Source organism: Ornithodoros turicata, chromosome 7, assembly GCF_037126465.1.
Source record: "Ornithodoros turicata isolate Travis chromosome 7, ASM3712646v1, whole genome shotgun sequence".
NCBI lineage: Eukaryota > Metazoa > Arthropoda > Arachnida > Ixodida > Argasidae > Ornithodoros > Ornithodoros turicata.
The window spans coordinates 40,981,994-40,999,306 of record NC_088207.1 but is presented as its reverse complement, the minus strand read 5'-3'; the positions used below and the strand labels follow the sequence as shown (position 1 = coordinate 40,999,306).

At 47.0% G+C, this 17,313-nt stretch overlaps 1 protein-coding gene across 1 annotated transcript in view; it reads left to right on the top strand.

Annotated features, from left to right (window-relative positions):
* The window catches only part of LOC135401116 (uncharacterized), a 75,440-nt gene that overhangs the window by 18,913 nt on the left and 39,214 nt on the right, over positions 1 to 17,313 (top strand). Inside the window, exons 48-95 of the mRNA XM_064633313.1 lie at positions 48 to 238; positions 310 to 433; positions 504 to 658; positions 1,012 to 1,156; positions 1,216 to 1,352; positions 2,103 to 2,229; positions 2,303 to 2,451; positions 2,510 to 2,630; positions 2,842 to 2,993; positions 3,059 to 3,179; positions 3,241 to 3,398; positions 3,613 to 3,742; positions 4,355 to 4,494; positions 4,566 to 4,692; positions 4,768 to 4,922; positions 4,985 to 5,111; positions 5,194 to 5,336; positions 5,408 to 5,516; positions 5,571 to 5,716; positions 5,798 to 5,924; positions 5,988 to 6,124; positions 6,218 to 6,350; positions 6,855 to 7,003; positions 7,099 to 7,222; positions 7,282 to 7,433; positions 8,433 to 8,553; positions 8,634 to 8,782; positions 8,844 to 8,964; positions 9,043 to 9,185; positions 9,303 to 9,566; positions 9,670 to 9,793; positions 10,246 to 10,394; positions 10,466 to 10,589; positions 10,656 to 10,807; positions 10,872 to 11,016; positions 11,145 to 11,296; positions 11,349 to 11,469; positions 11,543 to 11,697; positions 11,772 to 11,895; positions 11,987 to 12,144; positions 12,204 to 12,327; positions 13,137 to 13,276; positions 13,342 to 13,501; positions 13,584 to 13,732; positions 13,830 to 13,947; positions 14,495 to 14,646; positions 14,733 to 14,853; positions 16,736 to 16,884. Of these exons, the coding sequence (XP_064489383.1) occupies positions 48 to 238; positions 310 to 433; positions 504 to 658; positions 1,012 to 1,156; positions 1,216 to 1,352; positions 2,103 to 2,229; positions 2,303 to 2,451; positions 2,510 to 2,630; positions 2,842 to 2,993; positions 3,059 to 3,179; positions 3,241 to 3,398; positions 3,613 to 3,742; positions 4,355 to 4,494; positions 4,566 to 4,692; positions 4,768 to 4,922; positions 4,985 to 5,111; positions 5,194 to 5,336; positions 5,408 to 5,516; positions 5,571 to 5,716; positions 5,798 to 5,924; positions 5,988 to 6,124; positions 6,218 to 6,350; positions 6,855 to 7,003; positions 7,099 to 7,222; positions 7,282 to 7,433; positions 8,433 to 8,553; positions 8,634 to 8,782; positions 8,844 to 8,964; positions 9,043 to 9,185; positions 9,303 to 9,566; positions 9,670 to 9,793; positions 10,246 to 10,394; positions 10,466 to 10,589; positions 10,656 to 10,807; positions 10,872 to 11,016; positions 11,145 to 11,296; positions 11,349 to 11,469; positions 11,543 to 11,697; positions 11,772 to 11,895; positions 11,987 to 12,144; positions 12,204 to 12,327; positions 13,137 to 13,276; positions 13,342 to 13,501; positions 13,584 to 13,732; positions 13,830 to 13,947; positions 14,495 to 14,646; positions 14,733 to 14,853; positions 16,736 to 16,884 (6,794 nt within the window). The remainder of the gene's footprint in view (positions 1 to 47; positions 239 to 309; positions 434 to 503; positions 659 to 1,011; positions 1,157 to 1,215; positions 1,353 to 2,102; positions 2,230 to 2,302; positions 2,452 to 2,509; positions 2,631 to 2,841; positions 2,994 to 3,058; positions 3,180 to 3,240; positions 3,399 to 3,612; positions 3,743 to 4,354; positions 4,495 to 4,565; positions 4,693 to 4,767; positions 4,923 to 4,984; positions 5,112 to 5,193; positions 5,337 to 5,407; positions 5,517 to 5,570; positions 5,717 to 5,797; positions 5,925 to 5,987; positions 6,125 to 6,217; positions 6,351 to 6,854; positions 7,004 to 7,098; positions 7,223 to 7,281; positions 7,434 to 8,432; positions 8,554 to 8,633; positions 8,783 to 8,843; positions 8,965 to 9,042; positions 9,186 to 9,302; positions 9,567 to 9,669; positions 9,794 to 10,245; positions 10,395 to 10,465; positions 10,590 to 10,655; positions 10,808 to 10,871; positions 11,017 to 11,144; positions 11,297 to 11,348; positions 11,470 to 11,542; positions 11,698 to 11,771; positions 11,896 to 11,986; positions 12,145 to 12,203; positions 12,328 to 13,136; positions 13,277 to 13,341; positions 13,502 to 13,583; positions 13,733 to 13,829; positions 13,948 to 14,494; positions 14,647 to 14,732; positions 14,854 to 16,735; positions 16,885 to 17,313) is intronic.

Sequence of the window (17,313 nt, the reverse complement as noted above, 5' to 3'; positions counted from 1 at the left end):
TAAAGGACTGCATGTTGGAGTGAAACTAACCATAACCCGTTTTGCAGTGACGTGAAAGCCTATCAATTTTGCGTTCACTCGGCGGAGAAAAGTAAATGCAAAAACGAGTACGTGCTACCTGAATCCAGGAATATCCAACTGTACACACGAAAATACTACGATCTGTACAACTGGAGTTGTGACTTGTTCCTCGAGAACTATGCCAAGTTGGGGCGCACTGTTTCTGCGAAGGATGCAGGTGACTCATAAAATTGATCATATCGCATTTGAGCACTACGGTTCCTAACTCGAGTATACGTTCACGTTCAGAGCAAACCTGTACTAAAGCTACGCTCCACCGCGCTGTGACGAGCTGTCTGGGATTCTTGCATGTCTTTGTCTATCCTAAGCTGAACCGATTCCTCAAAGATTCTGAGCTTGCCGAGGCTTGCGAGTGAGTCTTATCAGTCTTAAAATCGGTGCAGAACGCAGGACTTAACCCAAAAATGTTTAATGAATTTCAGTGCCATCTCGGACTACGAATATTGCGTCCAAATACAGGTTAATAAACAATGCGCTGGTCGAAATGTCAAAATATTACAAGACCTAGATATATCCTACTACACGAAGATGCTACCGAATGAGTACAGATGGGCATGCACGACCAAGAGCCATGTCGGTAAGAACAGTCTTGTGCGTCCGTCGTCAGACGGCCAATGTTTAATCATGCCATGAGTCACTCTCCATTGACCAGGGCCTATAGCAGTGCTTAACATAAGAAGGGCATGTTTAAGCCCAGTCGTACACTTGTTCCTATTGGCTGCTATAGCTAGCCGTATTACTCTCCGTGGCGACAAAGTGGTGCGCCGATACTAAAACTATACGATCCTATGGTGGCACCAATCGTGCTGCAGTATAATCTCTGGAGCAGAGTGGCACTGCTAGAGATAGGAGATAGGACGCGTTCACGGCTGCGAAGACCAATGGATGCCGTGCAATGTTTTCTTTTTCTAATTCCTTTTTTTTTTTCAGCTCCGCTGTGTTCCGAGGATTCCTTACTGGACGACCTCAAGCAATGTTACAAAGTAGTCCAAGAAAAAGTAACTCCTTACCTTCACGACAAGAAGGACACTGCTAAGACAGTGAAGAACGAAGCTCTTGGGCTACTCGCCTGCCGGTACACCGTCCTTACTGTAACAGTGGCCGCATGTTACGTTCACTTACGTTTAACTGCAGGGGCGTCCTCGACTACCAGGCATGCGTTGCCAAGAAGACGGAACACTGCGCACGGTCGTCGCAGGTGCTCGAAAAGACTGAAGTGAAATATTACATTTCAGATGTGTTTCACATGTACAACTGGACGTGCCAGCAAAGTAAGTGCGGTGCAGTTGAACAGGATACAAGGTGGTGAGACGACGCAAGTGAACGAAACACATGCCAGACTACTGTCGTGTACATAGCCGTACACGTGTACCACAGCCACCTTCTATAGCCCGCGGTTACGTGAACGTGACAGAAACTGGTCGAGTTAATTCATCCCAGCATATCCTCTCCCATCAGCCGTGTCAACCAGTCTTCCAGGGAAGATTGATGTGAGGAGGTGCGATAAGTAAACTCGACCCGTTTCTGTCGAGTTCGTGTAACCGCGCCTTATGTAGCTCCCTGTTCTGTGTATCGCGGTTGACAATCATGACTCAGCAAAGTGAGGTACCAATGAAATTCCACTAAAATCGAAGTAAAGTGCAAAGTTACTTAAAACATAGTAAAAGACTGACAGTGCCCCCAGAACATCGAGGGACGTCCTAACGGAATTCTTCAACGCAGCCTGCGATATACAGTGCGCTCCGGCGCATTCCTTCCTCAGAGTGACACGCTACGAGCGAATGCGACCATACGGACCAATGTTCCAATGTAACTCAGTCACCTGTCACAAAGTCCGTACGGCACCATTCGCTTCCTTTCCTTTCCTTTAAATTTCTTTTGAAACGTTCGTTTCTTGGTCCAATTATTTTAGCTAAATGTGGATATATTCATATTACAGCAAGACAAATGTGTGTGTCGTGCTTTTCCAAAAGGTGTCCGAACCTCGCCAACCCGTTTGGTTGACGTGGTTCCTGTCGCAGGGGCTCCAGTCTGTCGAAGTGCTGAATTAGTGGAGAGCTTGAAGACGTGTGAAGGGTTCGTTGAGCACGGTGTGTTACCATACACAGGGAACAGTTCGCGTTTGAACCAACTATCGGCAGCTTGTAGGTAAGACTGATTACACCGCCGTACTGTTGTTGAAAAATCCGTGTTGGGTTTGACACGGAAATGACGTCTGCAGAGGAACACGGGAGTTTCAGGACTGTGTGCGGAGCATTGTCCAACGTCGTTGCCAGGACAACAGCGACGTGCTGAGCTCTATGGAAGTCCTCCGCTATACCGAAGATCTGTTTGACAAGTACAACTATTCCTGCCAAGACCCCGAGCATGGTATGTCTCGTCACGAACAAAGCACGAGGTCCGTAAGACGTGTACGGTTGCGTTTCAGATTCTTTGTGCATGCAAGATGCAGTACAGGACTTCCGCGGGTGCCTAGGGTTTTTGAATACTAAGGTTATGCCAGTCGAAGATGAGTTGCACGACCAAGTTACTCTCACTAGAGCCTGCAGGTATGTTGTCCTTTAGCCTACCATTAATATAAAGTCTATCGCCATTACCTACGCGTTTTACCGGCGCCGGCGAGTGATCCGAGGAATGCCCACATGTGCTCTATGGTGCCGCTTACTGTCGCCAACGCCGGTAGTCTAGGTTAGGTTAGGTTAGATTCTGAAATCATCCAATGAGATGTTCAGTGAAGTATGTGGAATTAATGACTTGCAGAGCGGTGCGTGACTACAAGGACTGCATAGAGGACATCTACGTAAAACGATGTCATTCCAAGGTGCTTCCGTCAACTGCAAAAAATCTGGAATATACTGCAGACCTATACCACCGTTACAACTGGATGTGTAGGTTTATCGAACCAGTACCAGGTACGTAGACAACACAACAATTAACGCAACAAACGTAGCAGTTGCCGAGCTGTTCCTTCCTGTAGGCACCTGTAACGTTGACTTATTGGAGCGAGACCTTCGTAAGTGCATGGGATTCATTACCGAGAAAGCCGTGCATGTTTCGAGGTACCAAAAAATGCCAGTCAAGATGAGCGACGCATGCCGGTAACTTTTATTATACGGTATGCTATTTTGTTGATCTAAGGTGGCGTTCTATTCTTTTTAGGAGCCTGGAAGAATTCAAATCCTGCACGAAGTGGAAACTATTCCAAGCTTGTCCGACTAGCAGTGAACGCTTAATCATTCAGCGTTCCGATAAAATTCTTCGATACAAGGAGATCTACAGAGAGTATAAGAGCGAGTGCGAGAAGTTCAATAACCAAGGTTGGTTTCATTTCTATTATGCGTCCTAGGTTGATAGACACCTCCATGGCAAGAGCACACTGCCATTCCATAACATCAGAAAGCAAGAAGCAGAAGCTCCAGATGCTTCTAATACTGTATTGTTATTGATGTGCGAAAAGGACGTGTGTGAAACGATGTGTGTGAAATAGTCATTTGCTGTGAAACACGGTCTAATGACTCCTCTCTGTTTCAGATAAATCCTGCACAGAAGAAAACCTTTTCGCCAACTACAAATCGTGCACTGGTTTCGTCACTCTCCTGGTTGAACCCCTTTCTGTGAATGTGACTTTTACGAATGACATGGCAAAGAGCCTCGCATGCAGGTACACTTGCTCAGAGCTAGCAGGGAACTAGTTGTGTATCTGTTAAGAATTCCACACGAGGGGGAACTTTGCGCGATGTAGTATTGGAACAGTCCCCAGCAGATGCATTGCAAGCGACCAGAAGCACAACTCACAAGTTCAATACGACAGAAGCTCGAACCTGGCCTACTTACCAATTAACACATGACGTGGTTACGAGGGCTTGCGCCCTTGAGTGAAAAGTATTTAGCGCCACAAGTACACCTTGCTCCACCTGTAGCAGCTCTGCTGCGTGCAGATATCGTTCTTCATATGTGATTGAAGAGAATAGACGACTCGGGAAAATAACGAAGTGCTTAGCGCCGCTTTGGACTGTTGGAGCTTACTAATACGAAAGAAACGGGTGGCTTCCAAACTGTTTCGATTTCTGCCCTAACGGTCCATTGTCCACGACGTGTCAAGGTCAGCGAATGCGAAGCGTGGAGGATTATTCCTTGTTCCCCCACTCAGTAAGCGCCCGGGATGCAATGCGTGTGCAAGGAGCACTGGGATTTTCTGAAATAGTTTATTGGGCTAACATATCCCCTTTTTGCATTCGGGAACGATCCGCTGAATACTCTTATTGTCTTCCAGTGCTTACAAGGACTACAGCTCCTGCCTGTTTATGAGAACCGAAGAGCTGTGCGGTAGCAAAAATGGTTACCTTCACTTTGAAGGCGTCCGCATCTTCATACGCGAGGTCCGCAATAATCACGACAAGATCTGCACCCCATGTGAGTTTTGTTTTAAAGCTAGTAGTCCAAGAACCATCATTCTAAGGGCATCCTAATATATTATTATGCAGATGAGAAAAACTGCTTGCTCCCGAGCCTTCTGGATTCCCTGAGCGAATGCAGGGGCTTCCTGCTTCTGAATGAAGTGGCCGATCCCAAGGATACGATGAATTATGCTAAGGCAATGCACACCTGCAGGTAACAACGCGCGATTTATCGCGGTGAAGACAATCACTTACTGAGACGGTCGAGAAATCGCTTGTACTTTTGCAGAGGCCTCAATATGTTCAAAACCTGTGTCAACAAGACACTGGGTAGTACGTGCACTGCCAACGACGTAGCCCCCAAGACGAACGAAGTGCTCGAATACAAAGAATTGGCTCTTTTGAAATTCAAGTGGGCGTGTGAAACGATGGAATTTTCCAAGGGTGAGTTGTAAAGCTTCCACTCGAGTTACGCGTCAGTCTGCATTCGACGTTGATTGTTACAGGAACGGAATGCGGAAGCAAAGGTCTCGAGTCTCGTCTCAGACGTTGTGCAGGACTGGTAAGCGTCGTCGTCGACCCTGTCGCACACGACGTTCTCGCCAACGCGACGCAGATTGACGTAGCTTGCAAGTAAGATCAGTTGACCAAATAAATGTACCATGAAGCGTTGTCCATAACGGGAACTGTTCTGTAATCGTTGCCTCTACCGCAGGTTTACCAAGTACTACCAGGATTGTATTGCACACGCGCTGCGAAACGAGTGCAAGGCTGCTGCACCGCCACAGGCTCCAGGAGTCATGAAGTACATACGCGACCTTTATTATAAGCACGCTTGGACATGCAAAAAGCGACAAAGTAAGCTGAAGGTGTAAAAACATGGGAGTGCACACAGTGATTTGTACATCGGGTAATTGGTCTGTCTTCAGGTCGCTGTGACAAGGCAGAACTATTGAAACACCTCAAGTACTGCAAGGGCATTCTGACGTTCAAGGTGCATCCTTACATGGAGAAAAAGTACCTTCAAGAAGCCTGCAGGTATGATCCGTTTTAATTTTTTACGGAGCATCGAAGCCCCATCTTTCCTTTCAGCGGTCTCAACGAGTTCCAGCTTTGCGTATCGTCCACCGCGCGACTGTACTGCAGTGACCTCACTGTTCTCATGTCACACGAGGCGCGTCATTATACGGCCGATATTTACGAGCACTACAAATGGGTGTGCAGTTCCGGTGAAAGAAGTGCGTACCTCCAAATACCTAGGTTACTTTTGCCTCCTTTCAATGTGGATCAAGATTTAACGAAGTTTTACTCCCCGTCAGCTCTAAAATGCTCCAAGGCTTATGTTGTTGCGAACCTCGAAGAATGTTTGGGACTCCTCGAGTACATGGTTCTTCCGGTGGTAGAAGCTGAGCAAAAGGACGACGTCAAATTACACACTGCGTGCAGGTATGTCAGCAAATTATGAGCATCTCTCTTATGGCGCGCTCTGACACCTCCTCCTTGACGCAGAGGCGTCGAGCTGTATCAGCAGTGCATTCGAGAGAAGTCGAAACTGTGCTCTAGTGCTACTGGCTACTATGACACCAAGGATGTGAAGCACCTAACGGAGACTTTGTATTACAAGTACAACTGGACGTGTTTCACAAGTAAGGGCCCCGAGCACCGCTTCGAATGTGACTTCAAGGTTACAGTCTGCGTCTTTGTACGCCCCTATACATGGTTTCTTCGATACTCCACAGAAGCGGAAGCCTTGAAATGTGATGCGAGAGACCTCTTGGCGAACCTCAGTGAGTGCGTTGGTTTCATCAAGATGCAAGTGCAGCCGCTTTCTGACGATTCCTCCAACAAAGCCAACATTCAGTACGCCTGCAGGTGAGAAACATGGGCTGTGTGTGTGCCGTACTGTCTTCGTCTCTTCGTTAGTCGCGCTTCTCTTAGTATGGATCTGTGCCAACACGCCCAAAGTGAAGTGTTAACAGGAATATGGGTTCGAGGTTTAAGTGTCGTGTTGGTCATTCTATTTATTTATTTGTCATTACCTCGAAGGCCCAAGCGGGCATTACATGAAGGTTTGTTGACCTCGCCACCACTACATTCAATCCAGGAAAGTGCAGGTCTTCAGCATGGAACTTGATAAACGGCGCATATGCTGGTCTTTTCTCACAGGAAAAATGCACTTCGTTTAAGTGGTTCTAAAGTTTGGCTTTAAAGTGTCATTCGCCCAGCTAACAAAATTAGCTAAAGCTGTACAAACAGCTTGCCATGAAATGGCACGCATATTAGAACGGTGTAATTATTGCACCACTTTAATCATGCGTCAGGGAGCTTACATGTTAAGCCTGTGTTAGTCTTGGTTTAACCCGTGTTCCTCTATAGCGCATTAAAAGACTACCAAGCGTGCGTGAAGGCTCGTCTGGATTCATCCTGCAAAAAGAACCCACTCGTGGAAGTGCCCAGAATAAGCGAATACACAACTGAGATTCCAGCGAGATACAAATGGGTCTGCGAAGCAAGTGCAGGGAAACGTAAGTGCAATGTCACAGAACCGTGAGTTTGAGAAATCCCTTAATCCTTATATACACGAGACGATGAATATGATTTCATTTCACGCCCTCTGCAGGGAGCTATTGTGATGAAGGCGACATCAAAAGCAGCCTCATGGAGTGCTTTGGTTTTGTTCGATCTATCGTCGTACCCAATGCGGCCCAGCCCAGTGTAAATTCGCGGCTAAGAGTGGCTTGTTCGTGAGTGTTTGCTCCTCACCAAGCTCATGTACAGGTTAGCATGATATGGCTCATTACAGAGGCATTCGTGAATACCGCGCCTGTATTCACACGAGGATCAAGGCGAAATGCGAAGACGACGAAATAATTCCACAGGACCCCGCGTTCACCCGGTACATTTCTGACGTTCCCACGAAGTACCTCTGGACATGTGAAGACACCCAGTACCCAAGTAAGCTCTTCCAATTATAACAGTTCTATTTTATATACCAAGGAACGCAGGGAACACACATTCTCCGTATTGCCATTGGTGTCAATCGTCATGCCACTTAGCCTTGCACAATAAGTGCTCGACTAAATCACCCCCACTACTTTAATGGTACAACACTTCAGGCGTACGTCCGGTGCAAAAAAAAAAAAAAGGAAAACCACCCGCAAGGAACTGTGTACGTTTTAGTGGATGAAGTTTGCATTGCTTTTATTTGCGGCTTGTTACTGTGATACGGGGACGGACCACAAATGCGACACTCACGTTGCAAAGCACATCGCTGAAATATTAAAAATAAGTGTCTTCATCTTTGGGTATTGTGTCAAACGCACTTAAGTCTCTTAGCTCTAAAGGCCACCGTTGGCAGAACATTTTTGGTCACGTGGTCACTGTCACGTGATCGCATGAAGCTACAGACTGACCTGCACGGTGGTTTGACCTGTCCTCTCAGAGAGGTACAGAACGAAATTTGTTCGAATCTCTAATAACAACGTTCTCTCCCCCGATCTGCTGAAAACGGGAGGCGTACGCCATTTTTGTGACTATTATGAACTGCATATATGTCACACACATAAAAAGGCGCACGCCTCCCATTTTCAACAAATCAGGGGAAAGAGTGATGTCATTTGAGATGATGGTCGGCTATAGAAGCGTGCTATGTGGTGTTCATTTCTAAGGAGCGTGCTATAAAGGGAAGAATGCACTTAAACCAAAAATCGTTATACAACATTATAGTAGCAGGATGTATCGTGTTCTCCCGTTCTTGCGCCAAACCATAAAATATCAAGGTAACATAACAAGGTAACAATAAAACACGATGTGACAAGAGTGTAACACAATGCTCGACAGCCATATTTTGCGTTGCCATGTCGCGAAATAGCACAGGAAGTGAACTAAGAGGCCGTATGTATAAAAGCGTAGGCGAGAGTGTGCTAGGCGTATAGCACCGTATTGTTCAACCAGGGAAATGTTCGGAAGCCACTTTCACACGGAGGCTGCGCGAATGCGCCGGATTCATCGAAGACCTTGTCGAGCCTCTCTCGCGAAACACTAAAGACCGCTCGAAGACAAATCCTGCTTGCGGGTAAGCGTTATGTCGCACCACATCACATCCACCGTCTCTTTTTGTCTGGTACGCTAATGTTCTCAATTATACCGCGTCAGATCCTTGGAGGCCTATGCCAGCTGCGTGTTGTTGGAGATTAAACGCTGCGATGGAAGCCCTGAGCTCTTGGTGTTACCCTCTACGAAACGCTACACAGACGACTTGTACGAGAAATACAAGTGGGTTTGCGAACCACAGCTGCTGGAAGGTAGGGGCTCTCGCAGATATCGGAACGATGAATGTAATTTACCGGTTCTTTCATATTATAGCCGCGCAATGTCAAGAGAAGGCGCTGCCACTCTTCAAAGAGTGTGTTGGATTCGTTAATCAGAGGACCATTCCCAATATACGGATGTCTGACGATAAGCATCGAATGAAAATAGCATGCAGGTATGGCCACGTAGCAGTTATAACGTGCAACTCTTTCAAACGAAGAAAAGGTACAAGATAACCTGGTGTTTTCCACAGTGGAGTGCGGGAGTATCAGAGATGCATCACCTCTTCCGTTGAGCGGGTTTGCGATGACCGGCATATGCAGGAGCTGGAAAACGAAGACGTCAAATATTACTCCACCGTACTCTTCAACAAGTACAACTGGGTCTGCCGCATCAGTAAGTGCACAAGTAACCGCGCTCGCTATGCGACTAGTAGTTGCAATTGCGCAGCTATTTGTACTAGTACTACTACTACTACTACTAGTAGTTCACCTACGCGCCTGTTGTTTACAGATACGCCGAGATGCGAAGCCGCAGAGGCCCTAAGAGAGCTGAAGACGTGCATGGGTTTCATCTCCTTAAATGTTGTTCCTTATTTGACAAAAGAGCCTGACATATATCGACAAGCAGCATGCACCGGGCTGGAGGACTACCAGTCTTGCATTCACGCTAAAGTGGACAGGCGCTGCAAGGAGCTTGAAAACTTGGAAGAAGTCCGTGCTCTCACGACTCATATCTCGAAAAAGTACTCTTACACGTGCGAGCTCATACATACCGGTCAGTACCAGTTTGTTGTTGACACCGTCTCGTATTTTGTTCAGAAAGTATGCTTGAATATGTTGCTTTCAGTAAGTCTATAAGCGTTTCCTTCGAATTCCAGCAACTGTCTGCGGATCTGAACGACTCTTACCGAGGTTTGAAATGTGCTACAAGATACTTAAGAGACTCAAGCTGTCTTACGAAATGCCATCAGAATATCTAGGGAACAAGTCGTTTATATGCGAGTGAGTTCCTTGTAACTTAGTGCAGTGATCATTTGAGGGAGATGCCGGAACTCGCGCCTGGCTCCAACCGCGTGTATGAGAAAAAGTTTGGGGGCTTTAGAGCAAGCATCCGTTTAACGGTATGCGCTACAGCACGGCTGTAGTTCCAGAGTTTGGAAGTCTTAGTTTAGTAATGCCAAGTAGGTCGCTTGTCCTTTCCACAAACTTTGTGCTCATGTGATATCATCACAGCGGGTTATCCTGTAATATATTGTAGTAATCGTACACAGCTGATGCTGAACTCGTCGAGCATTAAGGTGCCATAGCAATTGTTTTTTACTTGGGGTTTCTGTGCTCTCCAGGCAGCAGTATCAGAAATGTTGTGACAATATACAAAGAGGTTCGCCTAGCCCTTGGCCCTAGATCATTTATCTGAAATCGTGATTCAAATTCAATTTCATCTTACCACTTAGGGCGCATAACCAGTACAAAACGTGCATACAGAAGGAAGTCGCGCAAGTATGTGAAGATGAAAAGATCGTGGCAGGATTCGCAGATCTTCGCCCTTTTATCCAGACTCACATGAACACATACAAGTGGGCTTGCGAGACGCCTGTATCAGGTTTGCTTCATTATGTGTGACGCTCTGCCTAGTCGAGTGCATACCTCACTTCATCTGCACCTAATTTACAGACGACATTTGTACTGAAGATAACTTACGCAATGGCCTTAGCGGGTGCCTCGGGTTTATCGATATCCACGTGTCACCTAACTCGTACAACGAGCTGGATATATTCAACATGAGGGCAGCCTGCAGGTAGGCCACAGCATTTCTCATTATCTGCTTCTCTGTCAGTAACGCATCTCTCATTGTGTTACCCAGTGGCTTCAACGACTATATATCCTGTTCCCGCAACGTTCTGGCTTCGCACTGTACCGAGCGCTTCGACGCCACTCAATTCAAAAGCCTACGACAGTATCTAGTAGATCCTTATAAACGCTACAAGTGGGTCTGCAAGAAGCTTCCGCCACACGGTACGAACAATCTTTCAGGTCATGGGCAATCTATGCTTGCTTGTAATAAGAGTCCATCATCTAGGACGCTACATCGTGGAATCTCCAGCTACGTGTAGCCCGAGGTGGATTGTAACGAATATGACTCAATGCCTGGGACATCTCAAGATCCGTGTTGTGGGTTCTACACGTGTTCACGGGAACATAGCGTTCTCAAGACAAGTCTGTCGGTGAGTTTGTCCTGGAGATCACCTTATTGGTAACATCGACAAATGGAAGTTGCCGGCTGCTCTCTGACAAAACGGCTGCCGACCTGTGGGTTTTGCTTCAGTCTTACACGGCGTCTTTGTTCTTACAGTGGCCTCACTGACTATCAAAGATGTATAGATAACTCAATACCTCAAGAGTGCATCAGAGCAAAGAACGTTCTTGAGAACCCTGAGATCAAGTATTTCCACTCGACGGTTTACAGCAAGTACGCATGGATCTGCGAATCAATTCCTTCTACGGGTAAGTGAAGTGCATCTTTCACGTTGCTGTGTGATGTTAAATACTGTTTCAGTTGTGGAATGTTACCACAACGTGTCGTACTTGCTTTCGGAGTGTGAGGGCTTCCTCTGGACCGATGTCACCGTAGGTGACATGACAAATTTAACTTCTGCTACCATCAAGCGTTCTTGCCAGTACGTATTAACAAACACGCTTTCGCCTGTCGTTTTGTCGTGGTGTCTGACATCGTCTCTGTTGTTGCGTTAGGGGAGTACGGAATTACCAGTCCTGTATTATTACAACCCTAAAAGACCAATGTGGATCGAACGAGATCATAGCAGACGTCAGAGAAGTTGCCCACTTCACAGAGGATCTCTACAGAGTGCACCAATGGACATGCGAACTCTCTCCTCCAGGTCAAGGTACTCTGTTACGGCGAGAAGTGGTGCAACGTCATACTCGCGTTAACGGTTTTTCATACCTGTATCCTGTTCAGGTTCTCACTGCAACTCGGAAGTGCTACTTCCGAAGTTCAGAGAGTGCGTTGGATTCATCGATTTCGAAGTAGCGCGATTTTCTACGGACCCTTCAAATGTCCATCAACTCCACATCGCCTGCAGGTTTGCTCGATAGAACCACTTGTGCACACACGCATAGCGGTTCTACACCTGACTTCTGCAGCGTTAGTAAGCTTTGTTTACCTATTTCCAGGGCTCTGAAGGACTTCAAGTCGTGCATATGGTCAGAGGTCGTGAAATACTGCGATGTCGGCGACAACACGTTGACAGGAATGCCAGCTGAAGTGCAGCACTACATGTACAACATAACAAACCATTATAGTTGGGTGTGCGACCTCGACAGACCCCAAGGTTTGCCACCCGATTGCCTAAGGTTTGCATCACGTATTACCTACACGTTTTTGTTGCAGTACCTGACTGTACCAAGGCGAACTACTTGGAAAGAATACGTCGCTGCAAAGGATATGTTGTGATGAAAGTACTACCCAACATTCAGAACAAGACCGACATTGCCAAACTACAAATGGCGTGCCAGTAGGACTGATTTTCCTTGTTTGAACTAAAGCCCTGCACCATCCGCGGATTGAAGCGTATATCCGCAGGATGAAATATGGACGCTTGCTGTGATAGGCGGATCGGATGCAGTTGTTAATGGAGCGGATCGGCGGCAGATAGGATGCGGATAATACGCGAGATTGCACCACAAATTTTCTTCGCAGTAGTCACCGAACACCTACTACAAGGTGAACATAGCCCATCGCGCGACTGGGAGAAGAGACATCTGGAGTCTCGAGTCCAGGTGCGCGTACCGCGCCGATCTTGCGTTCCACTATCGCGTTCCACTCTCAATAAACCCTACCTACTCGTTTGTTGCAAAATCTGTGCTTGGTGCCGTGTATCCTTTCGTGGCAGCGAAATCTGTGCTTGCTGTCTTGTATCTTTGGTGGCATCATGGACAGTCAGGCCGTCGCTACAAAAGCTATATCGTTCCGGTGTTTTCACTGTCTGAACAAGACAGAGGAAGTCGTCCGTGTGGTCGAAGTTCGGTGACAGCCCTCTTTCTTTCTTCTGTGTTGTTTTGTGTCGACGGGAAATAAAATTATTTCCTGGAAAATTTTCTAGCTATATCGAGCCCAGAAACTGAACCATCTCTACATTCCGTGGGAGACGCGGATTTTGCGGGTCGGATGCGGATGTAGAAGTTGGTCGCCGATGCGGATGTGATGTGCGCGGAATCGGGTCGGATGCGGATGCCAAGCTCATCCGCGCAGCGCTTTAGTCTGAAATGTATGGACAGTCATCGTTCCGTCCGTGTCTCACCTGTATCATTCCTTACACTTCAGAGGTGTGCACGAGTACCGCTGGTGCGTGTTGAACCAGACCATACTAACATGCCCTAAAGTGACGAACCTGATGACGTCCGACTCACTAGAAGAGAACACACATAAGCTTTTCAGTGACTACCTCTGGACCTGCAGCCAGAGTGAGTTTATCACCAAGGTATTGTGAATGAGCATGCAAGTAATATTTACGTCGCTTGCTGCGCAGACATAACGAAACAGAAAATTGCGATACTAGAAGACAAGACCGAAACACAACCGTGCGACGAGAACAGACTCGAAGAAGAGCTGAACGAGTGCAGCGGGTTCATGAAATATATGATTATTCCGCATACCAATTCACGTTCCAAAGCCCTGTCTGCGTGCAAGTAAGGAAATGCTGTTGTGTATTTAAAACAGGCGTATGTGGCTGCTCGTGTTCAGAATAATACAATAAGATTGTCTTCGTAGGGGACTGTTCTACTACGAGAAATGCATAAATCAAGTCGTGAACCAGCAGCAGTGTGAAAACGACAGCCTTGTCAAGCAGTCCAACGCTGTATTGTCACGAATGGACACTCTTAAGAAATACTCCTTTGTCTGTACAGTGCCACAAAACAGTAAGCCGTTACGACTATCCATGAATATTACGAAGAACTAACCATTCATAATACGCCGTGCCGCGTGGGTGCCTGACTGCATGAATTTTCGTTGCAGACGAAATTTGCGCGATCACCTTCCCCCGTCTTCAAGAGTGCTATGGAATTGTCCAGGCCATCGTAGCTCTGAAGGCTAGCCTCAAAGGGTCGAAACGGGACCTCTCGGAGTCCTGCAAGTAAGGAAAAATAAATATTTTCTTAGAACTAAGAAAAGTGCCACTCCGGACTAGAAGAAAACTATCTACTGTATTTCAAATTATAAATCAACCTTCCTTCGAAAAGCAAACTATAAATGCCGTTAGTAAATGCGCTTGCACAGAGTTTCGAAACAACTTAAAAAGGACCCAAGAGCTGAGGATGTCACGAAGAGCCCTGTCTCCTAGCAAGAGCACACGCACTTTCCCGCTCTCCGCTCTCCGACCTACGTTGGAAGACTCCAGCTGTGGTTCGGAGACAGGAAACGACCTTAGGAAAGCAATGTTGCCAGAGGAATCTCAGATCGCGCACGGTGTTTCTCAAAACCAGAAAAATATTTTTTGGCACTTCCGCGTCATTCTCGCAGAATGACGTCTAGCTTGCACTTAACACAACTTAGATAGGATACTGAAGACACAAAATGTCGTCTGTAGTGGCACATTCTAATGACACCTTGACTTTAACTGGCTTCTGTTCGGCAACCATCTAAACATGCACATCATGTTTCTCGCTATTGACCACTCGCAGCGCCCTTCAGCACTACGAAAACTGCATCAACGAGATATACAAGGAACACTGCCCAACCGATTCATTATTTCCTGCATCTCCGGACGTCTTTAAATACGCAGTTGATGCTCAGCTCCGCTACAGGTGGACATGCATTCCTAGGCCACAGCAAAGTTAGTGTTTTCTATTGCGTTTCCTGTCTTTACCCTGCACGAATAAATCGTATTGACGTGTGCCCATTTCTTCTTCTTTTTTTTAGCTTGTTCGCTCGCTGCTGTGAAAGCGAGGCTGAAGATGTGCATACCTTTTCTGACAGTCGTTGCCGAGGACGCGAAGAAACGAAAAAGCACCAACGAAGAGGATTTGAAAGAGATGTGTCGGTAAGAATAACGCTTTGTTGCTCCCTCTGAACGAATATTATACCGTGAAGGGGCTCAGTATTTCATTACCCGCATCACTACCAGCAATGGGGTAGAGTATCGCCCCAGGCGATGAAACTCCCCATTCATCATCTCACAATGAAGTTGTTGTTGTTTTTATGCTGTAACGTTGGTCGGATGACGAAGCTTGTCTTCTCTTCGAGCGTGTCGCTCAAGCTTGTGCTTGCTTTTCGAGTGATCTTGAACTTCACTAAAGCGACTAGCGACTTCATTAAAAAGCCGACTAACGTTTCATTTGGTGGAACAGCGGCCGTTATTCCTTCATCCGTTCTCCATCATTCAACCGAACTGTGCTTGACATTGATCCTCCGCGCAACCGCCCTGCAGGCGCTCCAGCCCCGCCGGGCACCAGCAATCCGTCTGCGCAACCCGCCTTCCTTTTCTTGTGGCGACGCCGTAGATGTAGACGAATGGATTAGTACCTATGAGAGGGTAAGGCAGGCATAATATTTGGGACGACAAAACTTGAGCTTGAGGCGGTGGTACACTCGGCGACTACATGCATTGCCAAAACAAAATTGTCCCTTTCGGGAGTAAATGCACGGGAGTAAATGAATGTCACTGGGTGAAGACTGCATTTCACGCTCTGTTCTAAGAGCCCCAGGTACATAGTTCGTGTGCATTCACGCAAATTCTTTGAATCAAACCGTCAACCGTGATATATCGAGTGATATAAAATCTTGCGTCATGCATAGGGCACAATTTGCGGAGGAAGAAGCGCTAACTGTTTCTTAGTCTGTGTGGGTGGAAAACTGTGAAGCTGGCTGAGTTACACCAGCCTTATGCCATCAAATTGACCAAGAGCACATATTTACGTAGACTGTTGCATTCGGAATACCATTTGTGAAGTTCACTGCCAATTTACAGTCCTGGGGAGTAAATGTTGGGGTTAGGGGACTAAAATGGAGAGTAATTGGCAGTCTAGGGGACTAGAAGCTGCAATTACTCTCCATTTTACTCCTTTTTTTTCTGAGAGTGTAGGGAGAGGAACACAAAAGACCGTTCTGCGATCTATTTGCCCGCTCGATGTACAGGAGGACCGACTCAGAACGTAAACTATCGTAACGTGCGTAGCAGCCATGAGAAACGTATACCTCCTACGTCCATGACGTCCTTAACCTCTGCGCAGAGGTCAACCCTCCGATGGATGAATCAGCCAAAATGAAACATGTTCTAAATGGTATTTATGAAGACGCGTTTTAGCCACTGGTAACAAAATGGCGAAGGCCACTGTAGGAGCAGCCTTGACGCTCTGCCGTGGTCTACAAGACGCAAAGACCCAGCGCATTCGGTTGAACCTCACCCCGACGTCATCTTCACGTGCAGCCTTCTCGGCTCCGAAGTTCCTCCATACAGACAACGTACGAGCCACAATACGTGAGATAATCGGATGAGAAATATCACGCACGCTTGAGTCAGAGCCATACCGGGATCCCAGTGCATCCATGTCATCAGTACCAGCTATCTCGACACCAGTTTCACCCACATTGCACGACCTAGTGAGACAGGAAGTGGCTACAGCTATGGCTTCTCCCACGCCACCAAGTTCGTATGTTCGCCCAACCTATGATGTTGTCCGCCTGCCTTCATCTGTAGTCGCTCCTGCCTCGGACAATAGCCCCTGTGTGTTCGACTACGCGACTTCAGCGTGCCCCGCACCTCCATTAAACGGGATGTTCATGTTGGTTGGGTTTCTAATGGAAGTCTCTAGTCGCTTTAGTGAAGTCAAGTTCGCTCTTAAAGCAAGCGCAAATTTGAGCGACACGCTGGACGAGCCTCATTGTCGGTTTCTTCCTCACAATACGTAAATATTCTTTTTTAGGGCTGTAAGCTATTACGAAACCTGTGTAGCTGAAGAGGTGTTCGACTCTTGCAGCAGGCTTTCAATGGAAGTGATACTTGGGGAAATTGAGGAGTACTTTAAGCCCGTCGATGATTTCAAAGAATACTGTCCTGACTTAAGGCCTCAAGGTTCGTGAGTAGTAGCACACAGCCACCGCACCATACCCATTTGGACCCATTTGGGTTTACGTATTTTGTGTTATCGGTGTAGTATGTGCCAAGCGTCTATACTGGAGATGTGCAGAACAGTTATGATGTTGACCTGTAAGATACCTGTAGAGCTGGAGGCACAGAGGTGTATCTCTGCCAGCAGAGAATGTAGTTCGCAACATCCCAGATGGCTCTAAGGCATACGAGAACGCAGGGAGTGCGGAAGCCGATCGACGTGTTTTGTTAGCGCGAATAATTCAGGTATTCGCTTTAAAACCATGCAAATATGCTCGGAGTACATCATATCCGACGGGTGTTTTCTCCAGATGATCAGTCTGTGCAGTTGTGACTCGGAAGCGTTATGCGCTCTCCTAAGTCGATCACGGACGTCGTAAGATTTGTGGGCGG